The sequence below is a fragment of the Phasianus colchicus genome, chromosome 17 (genome assembly GCF_987193195.1).
Source record: "Phasianus colchicus chromosome 17, bPhaCol1.hap1.1, whole genome shotgun sequence".
In the NCBI taxonomy this organism is placed as follows: Eukaryota; Metazoa; Chordata; class Aves; order Galliformes; family Phasianidae; genus Phasianus; species Phasianus colchicus.
In genome coordinates this window covers 13,895,807-13,916,882 of record NC_143452.1, presented here as the reverse complement: position 1 = coordinate 13,916,882, position 21,076 = coordinate 13,895,807, and the positions used below count along the sequence as shown (strand labels likewise).

General features: G+C 39.4%; 2 protein-coding genes across 8 annotated transcripts in view; one reads left to right on the top strand and one right to left on the bottom strand.

The window, feature by feature from the left end:
* Positions 1-20,166, bottom strand: part of LOC149915653 (uncharacterized) — a 132,806-nt gene extending 112,640 nt beyond the window's left edge. For 3 of the 5 annotated variants that reach the window (XR_016472026.1, XR_016472027.1, XM_090152419.1), the window contains exons 1-2: positions 19,494-20,166; positions 12,752-12,813 (exon numbers count right to left, since the gene is read on the bottom strand). The gene's annotated coding sequence lies outside the window, so the exon portion shown is untranslated. The remainder of the gene's footprint in view (positions 1-12,751; positions 12,814-19,493) is intronic. The other 2 variants (XR_016472028.1, XR_016472029.1) reach the window with 1 other exon arrangement.
* Positions 20,167-20,242: 76 nt separating this feature from the next.
* The window catches only part of PTPN1 (protein tyrosine phosphatase non-receptor type 1), a 43,016-nt gene continuing 42,182 nt past the window's right edge, over positions 20,243-21,076 (top strand). The window contains exon 1 of one of the 3 annotated variants that reach the window (XM_090152415.1): positions 20,243-20,439. In XM_090152415.1, coding sequence (XP_090008541.1) covers positions 20,287-20,439 — 153 coding nt within the window. In that variant the 5' untranslated portion in view covers positions 20,243-20,286. The remainder of the gene's footprint in view (positions 20,440-21,076) is intronic. The other 2 variants (XM_031615170.2, XM_090152416.1) reach the window with 2 other exon arrangements.

Here is a 21,076-nt window from a genome sequence, read left to right as displayed (position 1 = left end):
TGCTTCAGATTGAGCTTGCTTATAAACTTCAACACAGAATATCACCAATGAAGACTAACATAAGACAGTTGTGAAAATGCCAGCCTTAACTTGCATGGGGCGTTTGCTACTTTTACACAACAAAGAAATTTGAACAACAGAAGATTTTACTTATTCACATATGTAAGGACTTTGGCAAATTGAAAGTGATCAGCACAAGGATAATTATCATTATTACCTTTATAAAAATAAATTATGAGAAAATGTAGAGTTAAGTATAAATGAGCTATTTCTCTTTTTCTTACATGTTACAAACACTTTTTTTTTTTCCCAGCTCTTCTCTAAAGGACGTTATAATTTATTGTCTCAAGCCATATTTGGTATTTAGAGCCTGCAGAAGCTTGTGAAAAAAAGAGCTGTTTGTTATAAGAAAATGAAAACATGTTGTGGTTTCACCTCAACTTCTTCCCTTCTCTCCCACTTCTAAAGAGAAGAGACAATTTTAAGAAGCAGAAAAAGTAAACAAATAAGATATACAAAAATATAGAGACATAAATATAAACAGAAACAACTCTTAGGTTAGGGAAAAAAATGTAACTATTGCCTGGGGTAAAGTATGTGAAAAGCCGTGATTTGTTCAAGGGCAGAATTTTGGCATTTTTCTTTAGTTTCAAGTAAACAAATAAAACAAAGAAAAGTCTTTTCATTTGATTGTTTTACAGTGCCTGAGGCTATGCACATCGGACACTGTTTGCAACTGTTTTCATTTAGGGATGAGTGAAGTGGTTCAATTAAAACATGAGCTGCTCTGAACCTCTGCTGTGAATAAAACAGGATTTTTCTGGGGAGGTTCAGGGAAGTTCTGTTAATTTCTTGTCATTGTTTACCTCCTTGTACTTACGTGTGGAGACACAGCCTGGATTCAGAAGTGTCACCATATAAGCCAGTTTGATTATATTGTGCTTAGTTCTGATGATCAATACAGTTTGAACTGACTGGGCTAGCAGCACGGACATTCAGGAGAATTAATCCAAATAAAATGTGCCGAAGTCCACCCATTATTAAGTTCCCACACACACTGCTGTGTCCTTTACTTCTCTGGGGAAAAGAAATGGATCTGTTACAGTTTCTAAGAAAAAAAGCACTGCAGCACTAAAGCCTCAGACCTGGTCCATGCTACAGACCTCTGGAGGCTTATATTAAGAGATGAGAGGTGTGAACAGGTACAGAAGATGTGCTAGGAGAAACCCAGAATGCAAAAACAGGTAAATCTGTAAAATGGCCCTTTACTGATAAGAGCTGTTTATCTCTGGAAGGACAGCTATTATGTTTCACTGTACTGCTTTAGTGCAAAGCGCCCAAGTTGTTCAGTCATGCTAAAGGTACCTTTGGCTCCATGGCTTGTTAGTATTTCTTATTTATCTATTTATATTTCTTAAAAGCTTACTGCTTCTAAGCCTGATATCTCAGCAAACGACAACCCCTGCAACATTCTCCTCTGTTCTGTAATCCATCTGACTGACTACTTCCCACATGATACCACTTCATTACATTCCTGTCCACTCGCAGTAAGCTGCAAAACAGCCCCAACCTACGATGTCAACACCCTTAAAAACGAAAGACATCCTAACAGACCAGTCTGACTGTAAGCACTCCTATGGACCCCAACATCACCAGCTCAGTTACTTGTGGTCATGCCGAGCATGACCTGAGACATGGTTGCTGATGACTCCCCAGGGGCTGCTAAGGGCACATTCACTGACATCACAGCTATACTTGTCACAGCCCACATAAATTCACAGTTTTACATTATCATCAAAGAGGATATACTAAATAGTTTTGCTTTGTTTGCAGTTGGTTTCTTCACAAAAGGCTGGAAACCACTGCTACTGCTCACACATCTATTTCATATGCTGACTGCTTGCTGCTCTCGTATATCTGTATATCTTTTCTCTGTATATCCAGTTCTACATCAAACTCCAGCTGTCTGAAAGGTTTAAGGATTCCTTCTCTCCAGGCTGTCCTGAACATTCCCTGAGATTATAATTCTCTAATATTTATGGTACAACATTTATAGTCCATACAGTTTCACGCAATAAAGGTGGTGGTGAATCAGTGATTACAAAATTTATGCAAGACTCACACTCAGATAATCATATTGGATAGAGACAGAAAAGTGATCCACGCCAGTCCTGCTTAATAATTTTCAAAAGAAAATTCAGATGAACTGGGCATCATTATCATTACCTTCATTATTCAGTTTTTCTTTTCCAAATTGGAAAAAAAAACCATGAAAAAGGACAATCAATAAATTTCTTCTTCCTCCTTTGCCCCAACCAGACTAATCATAAGGATTTGGTAGAAAATGGCTACAGTTTTTAAATATCTGTAGTGAAACCCAGACTTTTTCACATCAATGCTGAAAAATGCTTAAATGCATATTTTAATACTGCAAGCAGTCCCACTGATTTCTAAAGAGTAGTCAAAGCTAAACGTATATCGTTCATCTAGTATCAAAACTGTATTTGCCACTTTAAGCAGTAACTAAGACATGTGAGCTAGAAAATACATCTAACAACCCAGGTATTTTGTTATAACAGGGTGGTGCTACTTAAAGAATGTATTGCCCATTTTTTGGATGCCAAAATAGTTAGGGTTGTTACAACCATTTCCTACCAGGTAGAAAACTTAAAAGTGTATTTTTATATTCATCCAGGAGTAGCAGCAATTAGCAAAATTCATTTTAAAATGTGAGTTCCTGGCTTTATACACCAGAAGCCCTGTAATGGACTCCAGCTGGTGTAACCATGCCACCACTTCCTCTTCGGCAGCTATTTGACTGCTGATCCTTCACACAATTCATCTGTGTATCTTCCGTATGTGTATCGGTTTATTCCTTATAGAATCAAGAGCCTGCCTGGTTCTCCTGCCAAAACTGTGGTTGTTCTAAACATTCAATTTACATTTTCAATACATCATGCTATTAAAGAACTCTGTGCAATTAAACTGAAGGTGAGCATGTCATAGCAGTTGTTCCTATCACGCTGATTTGTTAATCAGCATATCATGAAAATGAACAGGCAGTAAACTGAACATTAGCCTACAGTTGAAAAAGATGTTTCAAGAGAAGATTTTCATTAAAAAAGTGGACTGAAAGCCCAGGAACAAACCATTATCAGCACCTGCAAATTTCTGAATTTACAGGAGTAAATTCCAAATTGAATTGTAATTGTGAACCCTCAGCTTTGCAAACGTACAGATAAAAGAAGTGTATTGCCATGCTGAGTTAAGGATGGATTATTTTTGATAGAAATGCAAGCTATGTGAGCACACATATTTCATCCCTTTCAGTTTCCGAACACTGCATAGTAACTACTGCAGGCATGGGGTTCTCTTTCCTACTATATTTAGTGGGCAGCATGCACTGACTCATATTTTTCTTCCATTATAGTTATAGTGATCATCACCAGTCTTGAATCCTCTCTGAAATTCCTTCTGGTTCTAGTAAGGAACACTGATAACATTTACGTTAGCCAGTTGACTGAATATTACAAGAAGATTCCTGGCTCTGAAAGAGGCAACTACAATGTGAATTGAAAAACTCATTCATTCATTCACTCCTTCCCAGTAGCATTCCTTGGCCTGGAGCCAGATACCATTTGACGTCATGGCTCTAACCAGGAACATAATGTTCTGGCACTGGGACAAAAGTTTTAAGATGGAAAAAACAGCAACAAGTAGAAACTTATCACAGTAGCTGGGAGAGTGGGTTAAGACGAGGAGAAGGGGCCAATTAGCAAAAAACCAAACACTTCTCTCCACTCTCTTCATAGTCACATCACAATCAATGCGCTGAGGAAGAAAAAGAATTTCTGAAATACTGCTAAGCATATATAAAAAAGATATTAAGAAATATGGTGATAGCAAGAATTAAAATTGTCGTTGCACATAACTGAGTAACTGCCACATGTCAAAATTTCTGTCATCTCTACTATAAGCTAGATTTTAACCTGTTATCTACAGGTGAGACTGAATCAGATCCTGCTGTGTGACACTGTCATTTTTGGAAAGTCCAACACAGACACCGATAATCAGCAGTAAAACAGGATTTGTACAGCTGAGGGTGTCCCACAGAGAAAGCAGTTCACATCGAATTCTTACTGAAACTGCAGGGGTAAGACTGGCAGTAGAGCAGGGAGCACAGTAAGAGATCTGATGTACTACAAAAATACTTCATAGATATTAAAAACTGTATCTGAAAGACTTTGAGGACACAAAGAACATAGCACAGACTGGCACCGTTAGAAACCTGATTGCTGATTCTCAACAGCTTAGAAAAAAATCAGCTGATTTCAAGTTACTGCTACAGAATCTTCCACAGAAGTACACAGAATGGGTTATTAGCTTAGTAGCCCCAAGACTAGGGCCCACATGAGAATTTTAATAGCGCCAGTCTTCACTCCTTGACTCGAGAGTTGCAGTCAGTGACACTCAGAGCTGTATCATTCCAGCCATTGACTCCTGGAAGTTTATATGAGAAATCCCCCAAATCTTACGGTAGTTTGACACAAAACTGTTTTTGGAAAACAAAATCTTCCTTCAAAATTTAATACTGAAGTTATCCCTTCAAGAAAATCTGTTTCTAAACTTGTCCACCACTATCCTGTTTGTTGAAATTCTTGAGCTCAGCACAGAAAGTGCTGAGTTTCAATTAGACAGTGGAATTTGAGGTTGCTCAGCAAACACCACCACACAGCTCTCTGTATCTCAGTGGCTCTTTAAGGACTATATTCTTGTTCAATTGATAACAGGATGAACATCCTGGGAATGAGCTATGTACAGCCTTCAGTGGTTTGAAACTAAACTAGAATCATGCACATTACATTGCACATACATTCCGGAAGCCAATTTCACCGTTTTCTTTTGGCCTGGGTCATGACCATCAGACTCATGGCATTAGTAAGCAGAGGATTCAAATCCATCTCCAGATGAATATACCCAGTCATTAGAGACATGTGTAGAGAAAAATCTTCACAAACAATGTTTTATTGAAATCTGGAACTACTTAGGCTGAAATTAGACAAATAGGGACAATAGCATGCCTATTCTGCATGGAAAATGTGCTCTGCTCAAAGTACAGTTATCTGTTCCATGGAGAGTTTTAACTGGAGTGCCAGTGTCTAATAAATCTCTCGTATATCTTAATTTTCTCATTATCCCTGTAGCTTGCTAATTAGCAGTAGCAATATAAGGATATTTAACTGCCAATTAACAATTACAAAATTCAGTGCTGCTAAAATACCATCCTGCCTTGTCCCAGCACAGTCCTTGAGATGTGAGCTGGATTTGCACCTTTTCTGATAACAGGCAATGATATCCCCAGTGATTCACCCAGCCACTTTTCCAGTTTTTCATGTGTCAAGCATGGCAGTGCTTAGCACCACAATGCTCAGCTCTGCTCATGTTCTCCTAGTTACTGAAGAGCTGATCACAATGGCTAACATGGAACAAAATATCTACTTTCAGTTTTATATTATCTCAAATAGACAAAGTTAAAATTAGTTGCGAAACACAAACTTCCCACTTCTCACAACACTAAAACCATAATCATAACGTTCTTTTCCATTTCCTTTGTAAATTCTTCTTACTGACTCCTCTCAGTTTGAGCATTAAAGACTATTATCAAAGTAGCCACAGATTTTTCTTAATTTGTACCAGATATTCTGCTAGTTTCACATCTCAAACCATGTATTTGAACCAGTAGGGCTACCAGGACAGCTTTCATGGGGAAACAGAACTGAGTTTGCTACCTTGAAAGTGAAAGAAAAGATCCCATTTTAACAGTGTGTCCTCAGGGGAATAAGCCTCTTAAACAAGTTACCTGTTCCTCTGATATGGAGAATTTTTTATGAGGATCCTCTTCCACATAGCATCACATTGCTGTCACAGCACTACTACTTACACAGCAAATGGATGTTGAATCAGGTGAAACTATTTCAGAAAACCATGGGCTACAGCTTGTGAAGGGAAAAGAGGAGGGAGGCTTAGTAATGGGTAGAACTGAGCATGTTTTGCCTTGAATGATAAAGACATTAGATAACTGGATATTAGGCTATTTCTGCTTTACCAGAGCTTTATTATTATTTACCCACACTTAGGCGATAGTACTGTTCTCAGTCTTACGTAGACATAATTCTCCCTGCCTGGCTTTACAATGATATAAGCTGCTTCACAGAAGTGAAAAATCAACAATTCACAAAACTTATTCAATTTAATGTTTTCCACAATCTTTTAGGCTTTGAGGGTCCAATGAACAATTCTTATCTCAACTGGATTTTGACTGGGAACAGCCTGGATTTTCTCTAATACCTAAGAAACAGCTCCACTGTTTGTACAGTCATTCATTTGACAAGTTCTGTGGTAGTTTTAATAACTTATTTAATGGATCTTCTCTTCTTTGTAATTTAATTGGGGTCAATATGTGTGCAATGTGCAAACCTAAACACAGGCAAACAAGCCCCAAACATTTTATTGTTCAAACACACATTTTTTGGTTTTGAGTGTATACAGCCCCACCTATTGTAACCAATAATATGGTGCCAGAATTTCAAGCCATTAGGTGAGTCATGCATCCCATGGCATTGTTCATCTGGGTAACAGATGTAGGACAAACATGATATGCACATGTCCCAGAAAAGGCAGAATGAAACAAAGATGAATGGTATTCAAAGGCTAAAAGCAATAAAAGCCATTGTATTTAAACTATTATTTGTACACTTGAGACTGGACAGTAAAAAACTACTTGAGAAAAATTCTGTACTTCAAGCATGTAACTGCATTCTGTTCTGGAACAAACTGTGGACCTTCCAATTTTTTTTCCAAAAAGGACCAGAACACAAGCACATACAGGCAGTCAAATGTCAAACAATGCTTTTTTTAAGGGTCTTCTCTAAGACAGGAGACAAAAGTTGGTTCCTGTTGTGAGTCATGGTACTAACTACTGAAATTCTTCATTTTCCAGAATGGGAGGCTCTCTCACGTTCTTTAAATTTGATTAGAAATTCCATTTTGATTCTAGAAACTTTTTGTAAAAACTACAACTTGTCCACAGAAGTTTTCTCTTTTAACACTGCTTTTAAACAAAGAATGTTTGGCTAAAAAGTTCTCAGTCGGTACTCGATCACTCCCCTTACAAGCTTACCTATATGCTTCAATTTTGGGTATGGAAATTTTGAGCAATAGAGTTCTGTGTTTCTCTGAAATATTGCATGCTGGAATGTACTTCATAGATTTACATCTTCTTCACTCAAAAACAGTCCAATTCTTTCTTTCTTTCTTTTTTTTGAAGACACTTTTTCAGCAATTAGAGCTGTGCTCTGACAACTGATATTTTCCACCTCATAAAACATGATGTTCTAGCACTAGAGAATGCCTTGCTGTAACAAAAGCTAACTTTTTTGTTCCATTATAGAAGTCCCTTACAGATTAAAAAAGAAAAAAGAAAAAAAAAAAGCTAGAACAGCCCTGAAACCAACTCTAAAATAGTGCCTCTCAAATTTTATCTAAAAAAAAGGAAGGTTTCATGTGATTTTGATGACTCTCAGAAAGTCACGCACTGTCATACAAATACTTTTCAAAATGAATTTTATTTGCATGCCTTCTGCATTTCATGGTGCTTTTATTTAAATAAGTTAATTAGTGTGTGTGGAAATAATGGTTAAAGTCTCCTAAACTGTAATAAGAGCACAGTTCCATTTTCATTAAAATTAGCAGCAAATTGCCACAAACGGTATGTTATGGGAGAAGATAATCAGAAGCCTGCCATTTATTATTATTAGAAAGTGGAAATTCACTACTGACTTGTGTACAATTAACTAGACACCTAAATGAGCAATTAGTTGTCCTCACATAATCTCTGTCAATACAGAGTAAAAGCACCCTTGAAACAAAACTCAGTGTACCTAGCTCTAAACTGCCATATCTTTCTCTTATGAACTCAAAGCTAAATATACAGGTAAGATGTGCCTACTATGAGGAAATATGAATGCTATTCAATTCCATCATGTAAATCACAGGTTGATTAAAAGTATTTAAAAAAAAACTATTTGCCTTCATCATTAAGCAGTAAAAATTCTCTGTAATCAAAATGTATAATTAATAATCAATCACAAATTCCTTAACAGAGTTTATTCTGTATATTTGTACTTTGGAAATAATTTCTCATCATATTGAGAAACTCTTTTGGCATCTATTTCACCAGTCTTTGTTATTTCTCAGTTTTTTAATGCTGAAAAAAATACATTTGCAAGTTTATTTAATGTAAAACATACATGTTATGGAGTGTATAGATATATGTTCTCTGTATATGTATGCGTACATATATATATATTGATAAAACAAAACTGTCAGCAAAATCTTTAAGAGATTTAAGCAGCAGTAATACATTTCTATAAATTCATTAAAGTGTAGTTTACATAATAAAATTTCTTCACTATATCACCTAATTTTCAACTTGCCAGTAAACCAGTTTCTTATTCACCTTGAGATGGATGCTATGTCAAGCAAATGCTCATGTGACAAAGAAGTTTTCATTTTCTGTTTTGGTCAACAAGTGGCCAGCTAACGTGACCCAACAGTGTCATTTAGCTCTTCCTGTGAGTACAGCATTTGCTTAACGCAACCCACATGAGCCCAAATTTCTATAGCAAAGCACAAATTCAGTGGACCTAATTAAGTGTTATTTCCCTCTTCATCTTTTCATTCTTTTCCTTTGGGAAAAATAGATCTTTTCTTTACTCACTGTTATTTTTTAATAAATCAGAAATAACGCTATCAGAGTTAAATCAGTCATGTAAGCATAAAAGCCTATTGAGGAAAAAAAGGACAACAAACATCTTTTCTGTACCCTGTCAGCTGGAAACCAATGTTCTTCTAAATCACAACATTACTGCTGTTAGTATGGAATATACAAGACAGATAAGCAAATATTATACAGAAGCCTAAGACACCGAAGTCTTCTAGTAAGTAACATTAATAAGAACCAGTGCCACAGGATTTCTTGATTATGACTCAGCACTGAATGGGCCTCAGTGATAATTGCTTTATGTAGTTGTGGAAGCAGCCCATGAGATCCCCACCACACAGATGGGAGTCTGCACCTCTATCCCCACTACCAAGTGGATCCACGTCAGCTCCCTTTCTGTGCACAAAGCTTTGGAGACAGAATTGAAATTGATACAACAAACATACTGTACTATACACAAACCCCACAAAATATAAAGCAGATACCTGCAACAGTATCAGGGATTTCTAGACAGCAGGTAGCAAAAATGATGTCTGCATATGCATACCAGAAATTTTAAGATTTCCAAGCTATCATAATTAAAGTAATCATCTAACATATCCTTCAAATTCCAAAAGAGCTGACAATAACCTGTGTTCCCGTGGAGTTCCTGTCTCACTTGTCAGGTTTGCAAATAATGCAACTAAAACAAACCTAGCTACATGTTAATGATCATTCCCACCTCCTCTCTTCAATCAAGTAATCCTAACTAGTTGAGAAGTGTATGTGGACTGCCACTATGCACTGTCTTTTATAAAGTCCTTAAGGGTTTTGACATTAATTTCTTATATAATTATATATATATATATTTCTTATATAATTATTATATAATGCTATATAAAATAAAGATCTACTCCAATCTACAAGAATGCAGTAAACAAAACTAAAAGAGACTAGACACAGCCTCCAAAATTCAATGCTAGGAGCCACCTTTAACCTTCACAGCAATTTAATCAAATGCATTTGGCACAGGCTAAAAATGACTTCATGGTCAGCGACTACAGCTCTGCACACAGACAACCACTTATGAGGCACTGCTGTGGGTAATGTGGCCACATCCTAACTGTGACACTACACTGTATGCCTTTACCAAACTATAAGGAGATGTTACAAACAACTGTGGTAAAGATTCATTGTCAAGCACTTAGGCATTTGGGTTTTGTTAGATGATAAACGTTTTCAAAAATGGTTTACAATGATTCAGATTCATATTTGTGTCAGATTTTTGTCCCTTGTACTTCAGGTTTTTACTGAGCTAGAGTTCATCAGCAAAAGATCTGACCCAGAGGAATATGATTATAGTTTTAACTGCTTGATCCTTTGGGTGGAGGAGAACAGATTAATCTTTCCAACTTACTTCTTATTTATTAAACACTATATTTATATATGATGTTTAACAGTACACTATCACAATATATAACAGAAGAACATGACAAATGAAAAAAGATTGGTATGTATTCTGTATAACATTTTAAACAGACAACTTAATTTTCAGAATTTTCACTGATTATGCAGACCCAGTAGGCAAACCTTAAGTCTGAATATACTCTACACAATTGAAAGTTTTGCTGAATCTAATCTCACATACAGAATTGAAATTGGTAGCAAATGGAATGCCTTTAGAAGGAAACAAATCCAGAAAACCCAAGTCTCTGCAATCTACTTCATATTTGACCTCTTCATATTTCAGTTTTCAACTAACATGCCTAAGGAGCCAAATCTAAATATCAAATATTTATATTTCTCTTTTGACTTTGCCATTTCAATGAAGATTTTAAAATTAAAGCTACTTCTTGCAAATCACTCTTATTCTAGCTCCTGATTAAACTACAAGGCTGCTGAACACAAATCATGGGGTACACTGAACCTGACCAATATTAGTGAACTAAGACCAGACAGTATTTTAGGGGTTTTGTTAATTGTTCTATGATTTAGTTCTCAGCTGAATTCAGGCTCTGCAGTCCACATAAGGCATTATACACAGCTATCTTACGATTTTCACAGGCAACTATAATACTGGGGTCATTTCGAGTTTTGCGACATCCATTTCATTATTTGTAGTTAGCAAGTAATATATCTTCAGGTGTGTGCTGCACCACCTTCCCGTGTCAGTTCAGCATCTGCATCACTCATACCACCACACAGTGAAGAAATGTCTTTTCAGCTTCTTACTTAATAGCTTCTGAATGTGCTGCCCCAAGATAGATACATGCACTGCTTACAGCATGCAGTGGTGGTAATTACACATACAATTAGAGAACTTATCCTACATTTCTGACAGTTAAAAGTATTTATCATAGTAAGACAGTCATTTAACAAGGAGACAAGGTGAAACAAGCAATGCAGAATATATACTTCTGCATTAAAATTCTGTCTGTATTAATGAAAATTAACTTCTCTTACAATGAAAAGTTAAAAGAAGTCATCTGGAAACAAGATCATCCAGACCCATCTGATATAAATTGCCTTGCTGGGAGGCTGGGAGCAGATACTCCATAGATAAAGACTTTTCATTGTTGGTGGTGGTGGTGTTTGTTGGTTTTTTTTTTGTTTTTTTTTTTTTGAGAACCTTAGATACATATTAGTTCCAGTTGTCATGCAGACCTGTTCTCTAAGAGGTTACGGTGACCCATTTGTATTGATCTGCATGCAGATAGGAGTGAATGTTGACATTTTGTAAGTGCTTTTATGTTTTCACAGACAGTATTTTTCATAGAAACCAGAAAAACTTGGTTGGTTAAATTTCCACATACTTCACCAGTTACAAAAAAGGGATTCAACCCTGCTAGAACGGCTTCCTTCACTATAAAAATGATGACCAGGAAGAATAAAGAAATTGCACACGACCAAAGTAGTAAGATATGCCTCCAGAAACAACTGAGGGCAATACGAAAACAGACCCCTTGTTACAAAATACTTATTAAAATGGACATAATCTTATTTTCATATCATTGCTTTTCTCCACTGGCAGTTTATCTGAAACTGGAAGGATCTCAAGAATTCTACTCACAGATAAAAGGCATAAAGCTCTACTCTGAGCTGTCCTCAGAATTGTTTATCTACACTTGTCAGAGCCCAAACTATACCCATAAGCCATAAGGAGATGCATATAAAATTATGTCCAATCACAATCATTTAAAATACGATCTTAATTTAAATCATAATTTACTATGAAACACTGAAATAATAGATTTAGTTGTGTCTAGATGAAGTATTTAGTGGCAACAGTGGCTTGAGGTGTTATTGCTTGTCTTTGGTAATCTTCCTCCTGCAGCATTAATGAACTCTGTTGTTATAGAAGAAATAGTCTGTGTTGCCACACAGTTCATTGCACTGGAGTCCTGATCTGCCTTGAAACTAAGCCAGAAGAAAACCTGGTAGATTTTTTTTTTTTGTATTTAAGTAGATGAGTTTCCAGATCCATTTCTGAGTGCAGCTGCACAAATCATTGGGCTGGAACAATTGAAGGGGTAGTAAACCACAGAAAACAGCAGCAGGTGGCACAGGAGGTGAGGCTAGGTCAATATTGCTTCCAAACACTTTCCTTTTGGGTGTACAGCCTCAAGTCTAGTCAGAAGTTCATTTATATAATTCACTTACCTTCAGACTAAATATACTGGCAGGAATTAACTCAGTACAGGCTGCAAGACACCATAACAAACTTAGGTAAATTTGCAACTGGCTTGCTTGCACTGAATGCCATGCTATAGTAATAACAACATCAGTTACACAAGGGTCTCAACATTAAACTAGCCGTCTATCAATAACTCAGACTTAAGTTAATGTTTCCTCGCATATGTACAAACAGTAGTCACAGCTTTGAATGAACTATAAACATTTCCTTGAACACCTGCATCTTCTATTTGAGGTAAAAAATACTTATGCTTTTAAAATTACAGGTCTGCAATAAGGCCAGACTTAAATACTCACTCATTCTGTAGCTCTAGAATACTGAAGTAAAGGTGACTCCAAACTCAGATTTGCTATCTCTACTGCAAAGAAAAAGAAAGAATTATTTAAAGAAAGATTGCTGAAAGCTTTATTCTCTTATTAATATAATATGGCATAAATCATAAAACAGCAAATAAAAGCCTGGGATAAAATACTGTATAATTAAAAAACATGCCATTTCATTCTAGGAAAGAGTACAGTGTACCTGAATACCATATAACAGCATCAATTGCAGTTTTAAATTTATATTTAGAAAGCTAAGGAATCTGGCAAAACTTGAACAGACTTCCTAATACCTAATGCTTCAAAAATAGAGTTAACTCTGAAGTGCAACTTGATTTTATTAGAATTGGCCATTAAAAGTCTTTCCAGTAACTATTTGCCTGTTAGTTACTGCTTGACAGAAAATTCTTACCAGCAGAACGTTCCGTCAGAGCGGTGATTACTATGAGCGCTATGGACTACAGCGCCATCCAGTGCTAAATTGCCCTTTAGACGCTAGCTCTGTGTTTCTGCCACATGTTAGCCTTAAACACATTCTGAAGAACCACGACGGCCAAAAAATATCAGAAACGGTAAAAAGAGCACATGTGCATATATTCTGCACACTTCCCATATGCATCCCTTGTCACAGCATCACTGACAGCTGAAGCTTCTACGTATAGATAATAGGTAGATGGTCCTTTTCTTTCTAGACAGAGATTTGGCAGATCATTTCTTAATGCTACTGCAGCTAGCTAAACTAATGTACTTTTAAAAGGCTATATACTCTGAATCAGAATATATTGGGATGAGGATGCAATGTTTCCTAGGGTAGAATAATTTCAGTGAGGGACTGCCTTCCTCTCTAAAAGTGCAAAAAGGGTTCTGTCCTGAGATCAGATGTTCAGTTACTCAACCTCCATTATTACAAGGATCTAAGTCACCAGCAATGCTTTTAATCTCCTCCGCCTTTTTCCTGCAATGCTGCGCAAATTTTGCAAACTTTTAGTATTTTGTAAGGTAGGTCTTAAGTTCCACGCAGGCTGTTATGACATGCTCTGCAGTGGAGAGTGCAGTTTGAGGACTAAATATCTATTAAGTGGCTGCGTACATTCATGCAGCCCTCTGATCTAAGTGGCCATTTTTGGCCCATATTCTCACTGGAATATATTAAAGACCTTTGACTCTACTGTGACAGGCATCCAAAAGCATAGAGCCTGTGGAATCAAACTCAGCATTAGTTAGCATATATATTTTCCCCACTGACTTTAAATGAAATTACAGATCCATAAATTAGACCTTCTCATAAAATTTCCAATCAATACCTTCCTATTACCTATTCTACCCCAATCACTACTAGGTAGTGGAATTAGATGCTTTTTTTTTTTTTTTTTTCATTTGTACTATTTGATCTTGAGAAGGAGATAGTTTAGAATTCACTGAGGGAACTTATAAAACCAGCCAAGCTGATTTCCCATGCAGAAGCACAGAAACGTGTTGCCACTGAGAAAAGTGCATATTCACAATTAGGAATGGAAAGGAATAGTGTATAAAGTTAAGTGACTCAATTCTTAATAACTCTCCATTGACAATTAAAGCAGTTTTCAAAAATAGACTAACAGCCTTAAGACCCTATACTAAAGGAAAATAAAACAGAACTTTCCTTATTACTTGATTGAACAGGTCAAAGATAGTCCCTTTCATGCAGGGTGAAATTTAGAAAGAGAGCCTAAGCACGAGACTCTACAGCACTGGCGCAATGATGACTTTGTGCCATACTTTCTAGTTTTCATAAAATGAAAAACCATGGCCATCATCACCATACACAAGACAGCAACTGCTCTAGTACTTGTTTCAGAGCAGAAAACTGAGCAGTTAGGACACGTTACAGTCTCCTCTACATCTTGCTCTATCTCTCCCACCTTACCCACCTTTCCTTCCTTCCCACAGTATAGAAGCTACAATTATTCAGATTCTAAATTTCAGCCTTGTCCTAGGAGAATCAGAGGCACTGCAATGAGTAATACAGGATACTGATATAATTATTATTACTGAAATCATTTCATTTCAAAGAGGAAAACATTTGTTTCTTCACTACATAACTAGCTCTGCCCCTAGTCAGCTGTTTACAGTAATGCCTCCTTAAAGGAGACACTGACTAAGTAAACAATTTAAGTATTTCCTTATCTTCATATAATATAAACAAAGAAGAAGAGTAACACCAAGTGGTTACTCTTAATGATGCATATGTTTCTTATTGCTACCTGTATTTTTATTGCTCAGAGTCTTCTTTTTAGGGCCAGGTTAAGTTACTAAGGCTTGAGAACTGGTAAGAGCCACGGAATGAGTTGGGTTAAGTTTGGAAGCTACAGAGCTCTATGTTGATGCGTGAATCATCTTCTGACACTCTAAAGTTATCTCTCTGAAACTCAAGATTAGGCTGACCATGATGACAAATCTACCACAATCACATGGCAGATGAGACATGAACCCATGACCTCCCCAGCTCTGAAGCAGAGGTGTACACTATGGCACACAGTCATGGCAAGCAGATGGTGACATTAACATGGAAAAGGTGTCACCTGGTGACCTGCATAAGAACATAGCCACACAGCAGGAAATCTGTGCTGCTAGTAAAATGTTTAGATTTTTAGTTTGCCATCAGAAACATTTTTTCCATTTGCATCTCCTTTTCACTACTACCACTGATGTTCAGTTTCCAGTATGCAGCTTCTTTTGCTCCTGATCCCTTATCACCATGTGAAACCACCCACGTTGTGGCCTTGCCCCTTACAGGGCTGCAGCTGCATAGCAAGCCAAAGGAAACCAACCTGCTCTCTAGCTGATTTGGCAACCCAGCATATAGCAATCCACACCAATTCCATGCCAATCCCTTTCTCTGTCACTCTGAGGATACAGATTCTCCCTGTACAACAGGCTACATCCATAGGCTACCGAACCCACGTGCCTTGATGTTGCACAACACTCCTTCCATCAAGGGCTTGGGTTTGCATGGCACCGCAGAAGATGCATTGTTGCAATGAAAATGCTGTGATTGATTCTGTAGCATTCAGGATTTAATGTTATTTCCCACAGTCATAGCCCTGAAGTGCCTTGGAGCAAGGATTATTGGTATTTGTGTTTTGGATCAAAGAATCATAGGATTGACTGGGTTGAAAAGGACCATAAAGATCACCCACTTTCAACCCCCCTGCCATGGGCAGGGTTGCCAACCACTAGATCAGGCTGCCCAGAGCCACATCCAGCCTGCCCTTGAAATGTTCTGTTGTACACTGACAAACTGCAATTTGCTTTCTTGCACCCTTGTACTCCCATAGTCCTCTGTTTATTTCCTCTTCAGCACAGCCTCCAGGGTATTATCTGTTCTCACAAGGAGGCAAGGCCAAATGGATCACCTGAATTAGAACCCACAGGAGGGCTTACTCAGCAAGGAAGCAATGCCATTGCCTTGAACATGTTTTGGAAAATCGTCCTCAACAAAAAGAGACCAAGAGTGCTCCCCAATAGATTCTTCATTAGATTGTAAGGTCTCTCAAGTAACCTGCCTTTAACTTTTGAGTATAATATTCTCTACTCTGACTCTTAGCATGCATAAAATCCCCTAAGTTTTGATAGAATTACACAAATCAGCATTTCATGTTAGTTTAAGTATCTAGATCACAAATAAATTCTTCATGCTTGAACTCCTCTACAAAGTTGGCCCTAAATGCATACTTGCATTGCATGTTCTGAAAACACACACACAAGCACTGGATGGGAATCGCCTTTCAACAAATACCTCAGTGCTTAAATCAACTGCAGTACTGGGATGTGGCAGATCTGCACCCAGCTCTTCCCCTCCTGGGGGAAAAACATATTTCACTTCTCAACAGTGTGCTACCTATAATCTCCACACTAGGCGACAGGACCTCAATCAGCCTTCCTTATCTACATTAAGCTGTTTTGCACAGACCAAACACTCACAACCAGCAGGACCAGAATTAGAGTTTCCTATCTGGTTTCTTACACCTGGACTATAGGAATTTTCTCCTTAACCCATATTACTGTAAATTCTCTCTTTCTACAAGAAAAAGGGATCTGGTTTGTATACCTCACTCCAGAAGGTACTCAGATCAGTGAATTCAGAGCTACACACTTTCCTGAACCTTTGATGTAGATGCCTAGCGCTCCAAGAATAAGAAATAAAATATTAAATTTTCCTGTTCCCACTGCTCAGATTAACACAGAGACAGAAGATATCAAGCTCGATCATACAGTTACATAAATCAAGAATAATTTTATACAGCAAAATTGATACCAACATCAGAACAAAATCAGAAGCAAAACAGACTATTCACATCACATGACAAGGTCCAGTTGCATTGTTTTTTTGGGTTTTTTTTGTGAACCTACAGGTTCTTCAGCGTAATCCAGGGCTAATAGTTGAATTGTTACTCTTGCATGATGCTGTAATATTAGTGAGAAAAATCGAGGCAGAAATGAACTTTCCATATTAACAATCCCAAATGCTTAACCAAAACTAAACAGAAAATCAGAACAAGGAATGCTTAAGATGTAACACCAAAAGGACATATTGGAAGATAGGAGCTCTGTTTAACAAAATGTTATATTTCTGCTAAAAAAATGGATGTTAACATAGAATAACGGCACAAATACATACAGTCAATAGCATTAAGTGTGCTGAATGTTACTAGCAAACTTCCCCGTTGTACAATGGAGATGCTGTCTGCTAGAACTGGCTTAGTGTGACTATAAAGTTGCATTCAAAGTCGAACAGCAAAGAACAGCATGTATCATATTTGCAGACATTTTAATTGAGATTTATGATGTTGGCTGATTTAAACTAGGTCATCTCAAAATGCTAAGTATTAACAGAAATGTAAATTAAAGACTTGAACATTATTAAGCTAAGTAAGTCATTTTATGGGCTTCAAATGAATCAAAAATAATAGAATTAGTTTCATTATTCTGTTAATGTTCACTTTTAAACTCAAAGCTAGGCTGCTTCCCATTATTTTGTGGGTAGCTAGAGCCACGTCCATACTAGGGATCATACAAAAATTACTGAAAATCCCTACAACTTTTAGGAACAAAAAGGCAGGGTGCTTTCCCCTACTCAACAAGAGGAAGTCCCGACTCTTCTACATATGGAACACATTTGATGTTTTCATAAAGTGGCTCTATATACCCATTACATTGCTGTAGCTCCAAAAGACACGTGAATATGAAGCACTACAAGATCTGAAGCTTGTTGTTTAACACAAACTAACATTCAACTGTTTACAGTATCCCTTTTTTTTTTTTTTTTTTTTTTTGCTCTGGATGTCACTGCATGTAACAGTACACAAAGCCAAAAGAATTCAATAGTATTTGCCCCAATTAGGTGTGCTTTTTGAAATAGGATTTACAATATATATCACTACTGCAAAATGTTCCTTTTATTTTCTGTGTTATTCAGCGGCAAAATATCCATTTGCTCAGGTAATGAGTTTTTATCATTCAAGGCAATTAATTATTTCTGTGACAATAGTACATATCTAGCAGAATACATTGCTAATTAATCATTGACTGAAGAACTTGTAGCGATTTTCTTTATTACCATCCATTCAGGTGACACAAGTGTAAAAGCCTGTACTCTCTCTTCCTTTGTAAAATATTTGTACATTACAATAATTCAGATGCATGCAGCTATAGCATCACAAGTATTGACTTGCTCCTACCTAGAGCAGGTTTATGCCTGCATGAAAAATGGCCATCTCCAGGAGCAGCTCTCTGGTGACATTATAAAGACTTATCTCTCAATATAGAATCACTGAAATACAGCAAGAGTTCCCATATGTGTTTGTAATTCTTAACCCTGAAATCACAGTGAAAAGGGAAAACAGGAAAACTGTTGAATTTCTCTTTCTGTCCCCAGGTCCAAGAGGTTAAAGATTGACCACCTGTTCTCCAGATATGGGTACACCCTCCCAGCAGCCAGATTAGAATAGAAGGTACAGTCCTTCGTTCACTGCTGTTGCTAACAGAGAAACCAATCTTTTTCACCTACTTGTCTGTGCCTGACCAGTTTCAAAAATCAGGTAAAGAGAAAGCAGCAGGTAAGGCAAAAATTCTTTTTCGCACCACATAGTAATGCTTCTGTGCTACATGCAGCATCTGATTAGAGAATAATGTTTCACTGTTTACCTAGGTTAAACCATTCATCCAATTAAACCACACTGCAGCTTTTCTTTACTGCAGGCATTCCCACTCTGGGCTCCTTAGCTCGTATCTCTGGCTGCTCCTCACTTCCCATTTTGTAGCCTAATGAGCAAATCTCAAACAAGGTGGCATTTAGGGGCTGAACACTGAAACGTGGCCTTTTTTGGAGACTCTGGGAGAACAATTAAGAAAAATGATGGGAAAGCTTTCTCCAGCAGGAACAGCCAAACCATGCAGGGGCCCCAACCAAGCTACAAAAGGCTTCAGTCTTGAATGACATTGACATATCTCACCTGCTGACAGCTCCACCATTCTCACTGCTTTAAATCCATGCAACAGGATATTTATAATCAAATTCACTCACAAAAAGAAGTCTCTTATGCAAATCCAATCTCATTTTGACTAACTGCAGGTACCAAGAATGCCAAGCCTGCACCAACCCTTGAGGAAATACAGTCAAAAACCCAAGAAGTAACAGTAATCTGAGAAACAGAAGTTGGCTGACAAGAGAACTCACTTTGGAAACAGTGTGCTGGAGCACTGTGCATGGGATAACCACGTTCTTATGTACGGAGCCCCATCCTGAGGCTGAGGAAGAAGCTGACTCTTCAATACAAGGTGTGGAGGCTGAAACTTCTCTTGGGGTCACATTTTTAAGAGGGTGCAACAGAACAGCATTTGGGAGAGGACACAGGTAGTAACGGCCACAGCTAAGCGGGAATCCAAGAACGGAGGGCAGGTGAACAGACTCCATCCTGAGCTTCTCATGCCGGACACTGCCTTCAGCGAAGGGATGTGGAACAACTGACAAAAAACAGTCCGCTACGTTGTCCGATTTAAGGGGAAAAAAAAAAACAAACTAACTTCTTTATCTCCTGAGTACAGGGAGATACGAGCAGAGCCCGCATGCACTCAGAGCAGCAGAGCTGCGCGCTCCCACCTGCGAGGGCGGCACGGCTCCGCGCTCAGCAAGTCCTGCCTCGGCGCGGAGCTCTGCTCGAAGAGCCCAGCGTTCGCTCAGGGCTCAGAAAGGAGATGAACCCAACGCCCCTCCTGCTCCCGGCGGGGACCGCCCTACTTGGCTCCCGGCCTCAGATCGCCCCTCCGGCGGCCGCGCTGCCCGCGAGGGGCGGAGGGCGCTGCCCCGCCGGGCGGGAACGCCGCCTCAGCGCCCCGCCGCCTCAGCGCCCCGCCGCTTCCCGCCGGCGCAGCGGCCCGCGCGCCCCTCGAACCCCGCGGCTGCGGCCGCCCCGGACGTCGCGTAGCCGGGGCGGGCTGCGCAGTTCCGGCGGAGAAGAGGGAGGGGTGACATGCAGAGCGGGCAGCCGGAGCCTCGGCGGCAGCAGCCGGAGCCGGAGCCGCGGGTGCTGGGGGTCCGGGCCGGGCGCGGCGTTCCCGCCATGGAGATGGAGAAGGAGTTCCACCGGCTCGACCAGGCCGCCAGCTGGGCCGCCATCTACCAGGTGAGGGGCGGCCGCCCGGCCCCGCTCTGCCCCCGGCGCGAGGAGGAGCGCTCTCCTCTCGGCCGTTCTGTGCTGCCGCCCGGCTCCGCTCCCCCAGCGCCGGCCCGGAGCCCCGCGCGGACGCCGCCGCCTTCCGCTCCCCCGGCGGCTTTCCCCCCTCTTTTCCCCCCGTCCTTTCCCTCCCCGGGCCGCTGCCGTCCCTCCTTCCCCTTTCTCCCGGCGTTCAGGAGGCCCCGCGCCGCTCCCCTCCCGCCGTGGCCTCGTCCCTCGGCGCGTTCGCGGCCTTGCGAAGCTGCCCGTCGTCGCCGAGCGGAGCGCGGCCCGGAGCCGCGGCTGTCATCGTGCGGCCGCGGTGCGCGCAGATGGGCGGTCGGTCTCCGCAGGGATAGAACAGATCCGAAGAGCGGCTCGTTGGGAGCGCTTGCGCGGTGAACTGGTGTTATTTTTTGTTATTTTGCATTCAGCCCGTTTCTGATGTTTTTAAGCTGTGTGGCAAACGCGGATGATTCTAAGGATGCTGGCAAGGTGAATACAGATTAACAGATACAGCTGTAAAGAGGTCTTCTGCCTTGAAAGAGTTCTTTGTGCGCTTATCCAGAAGGAGGTGCGAGAGGTGGGTGTGCGCCGTCACATCAGG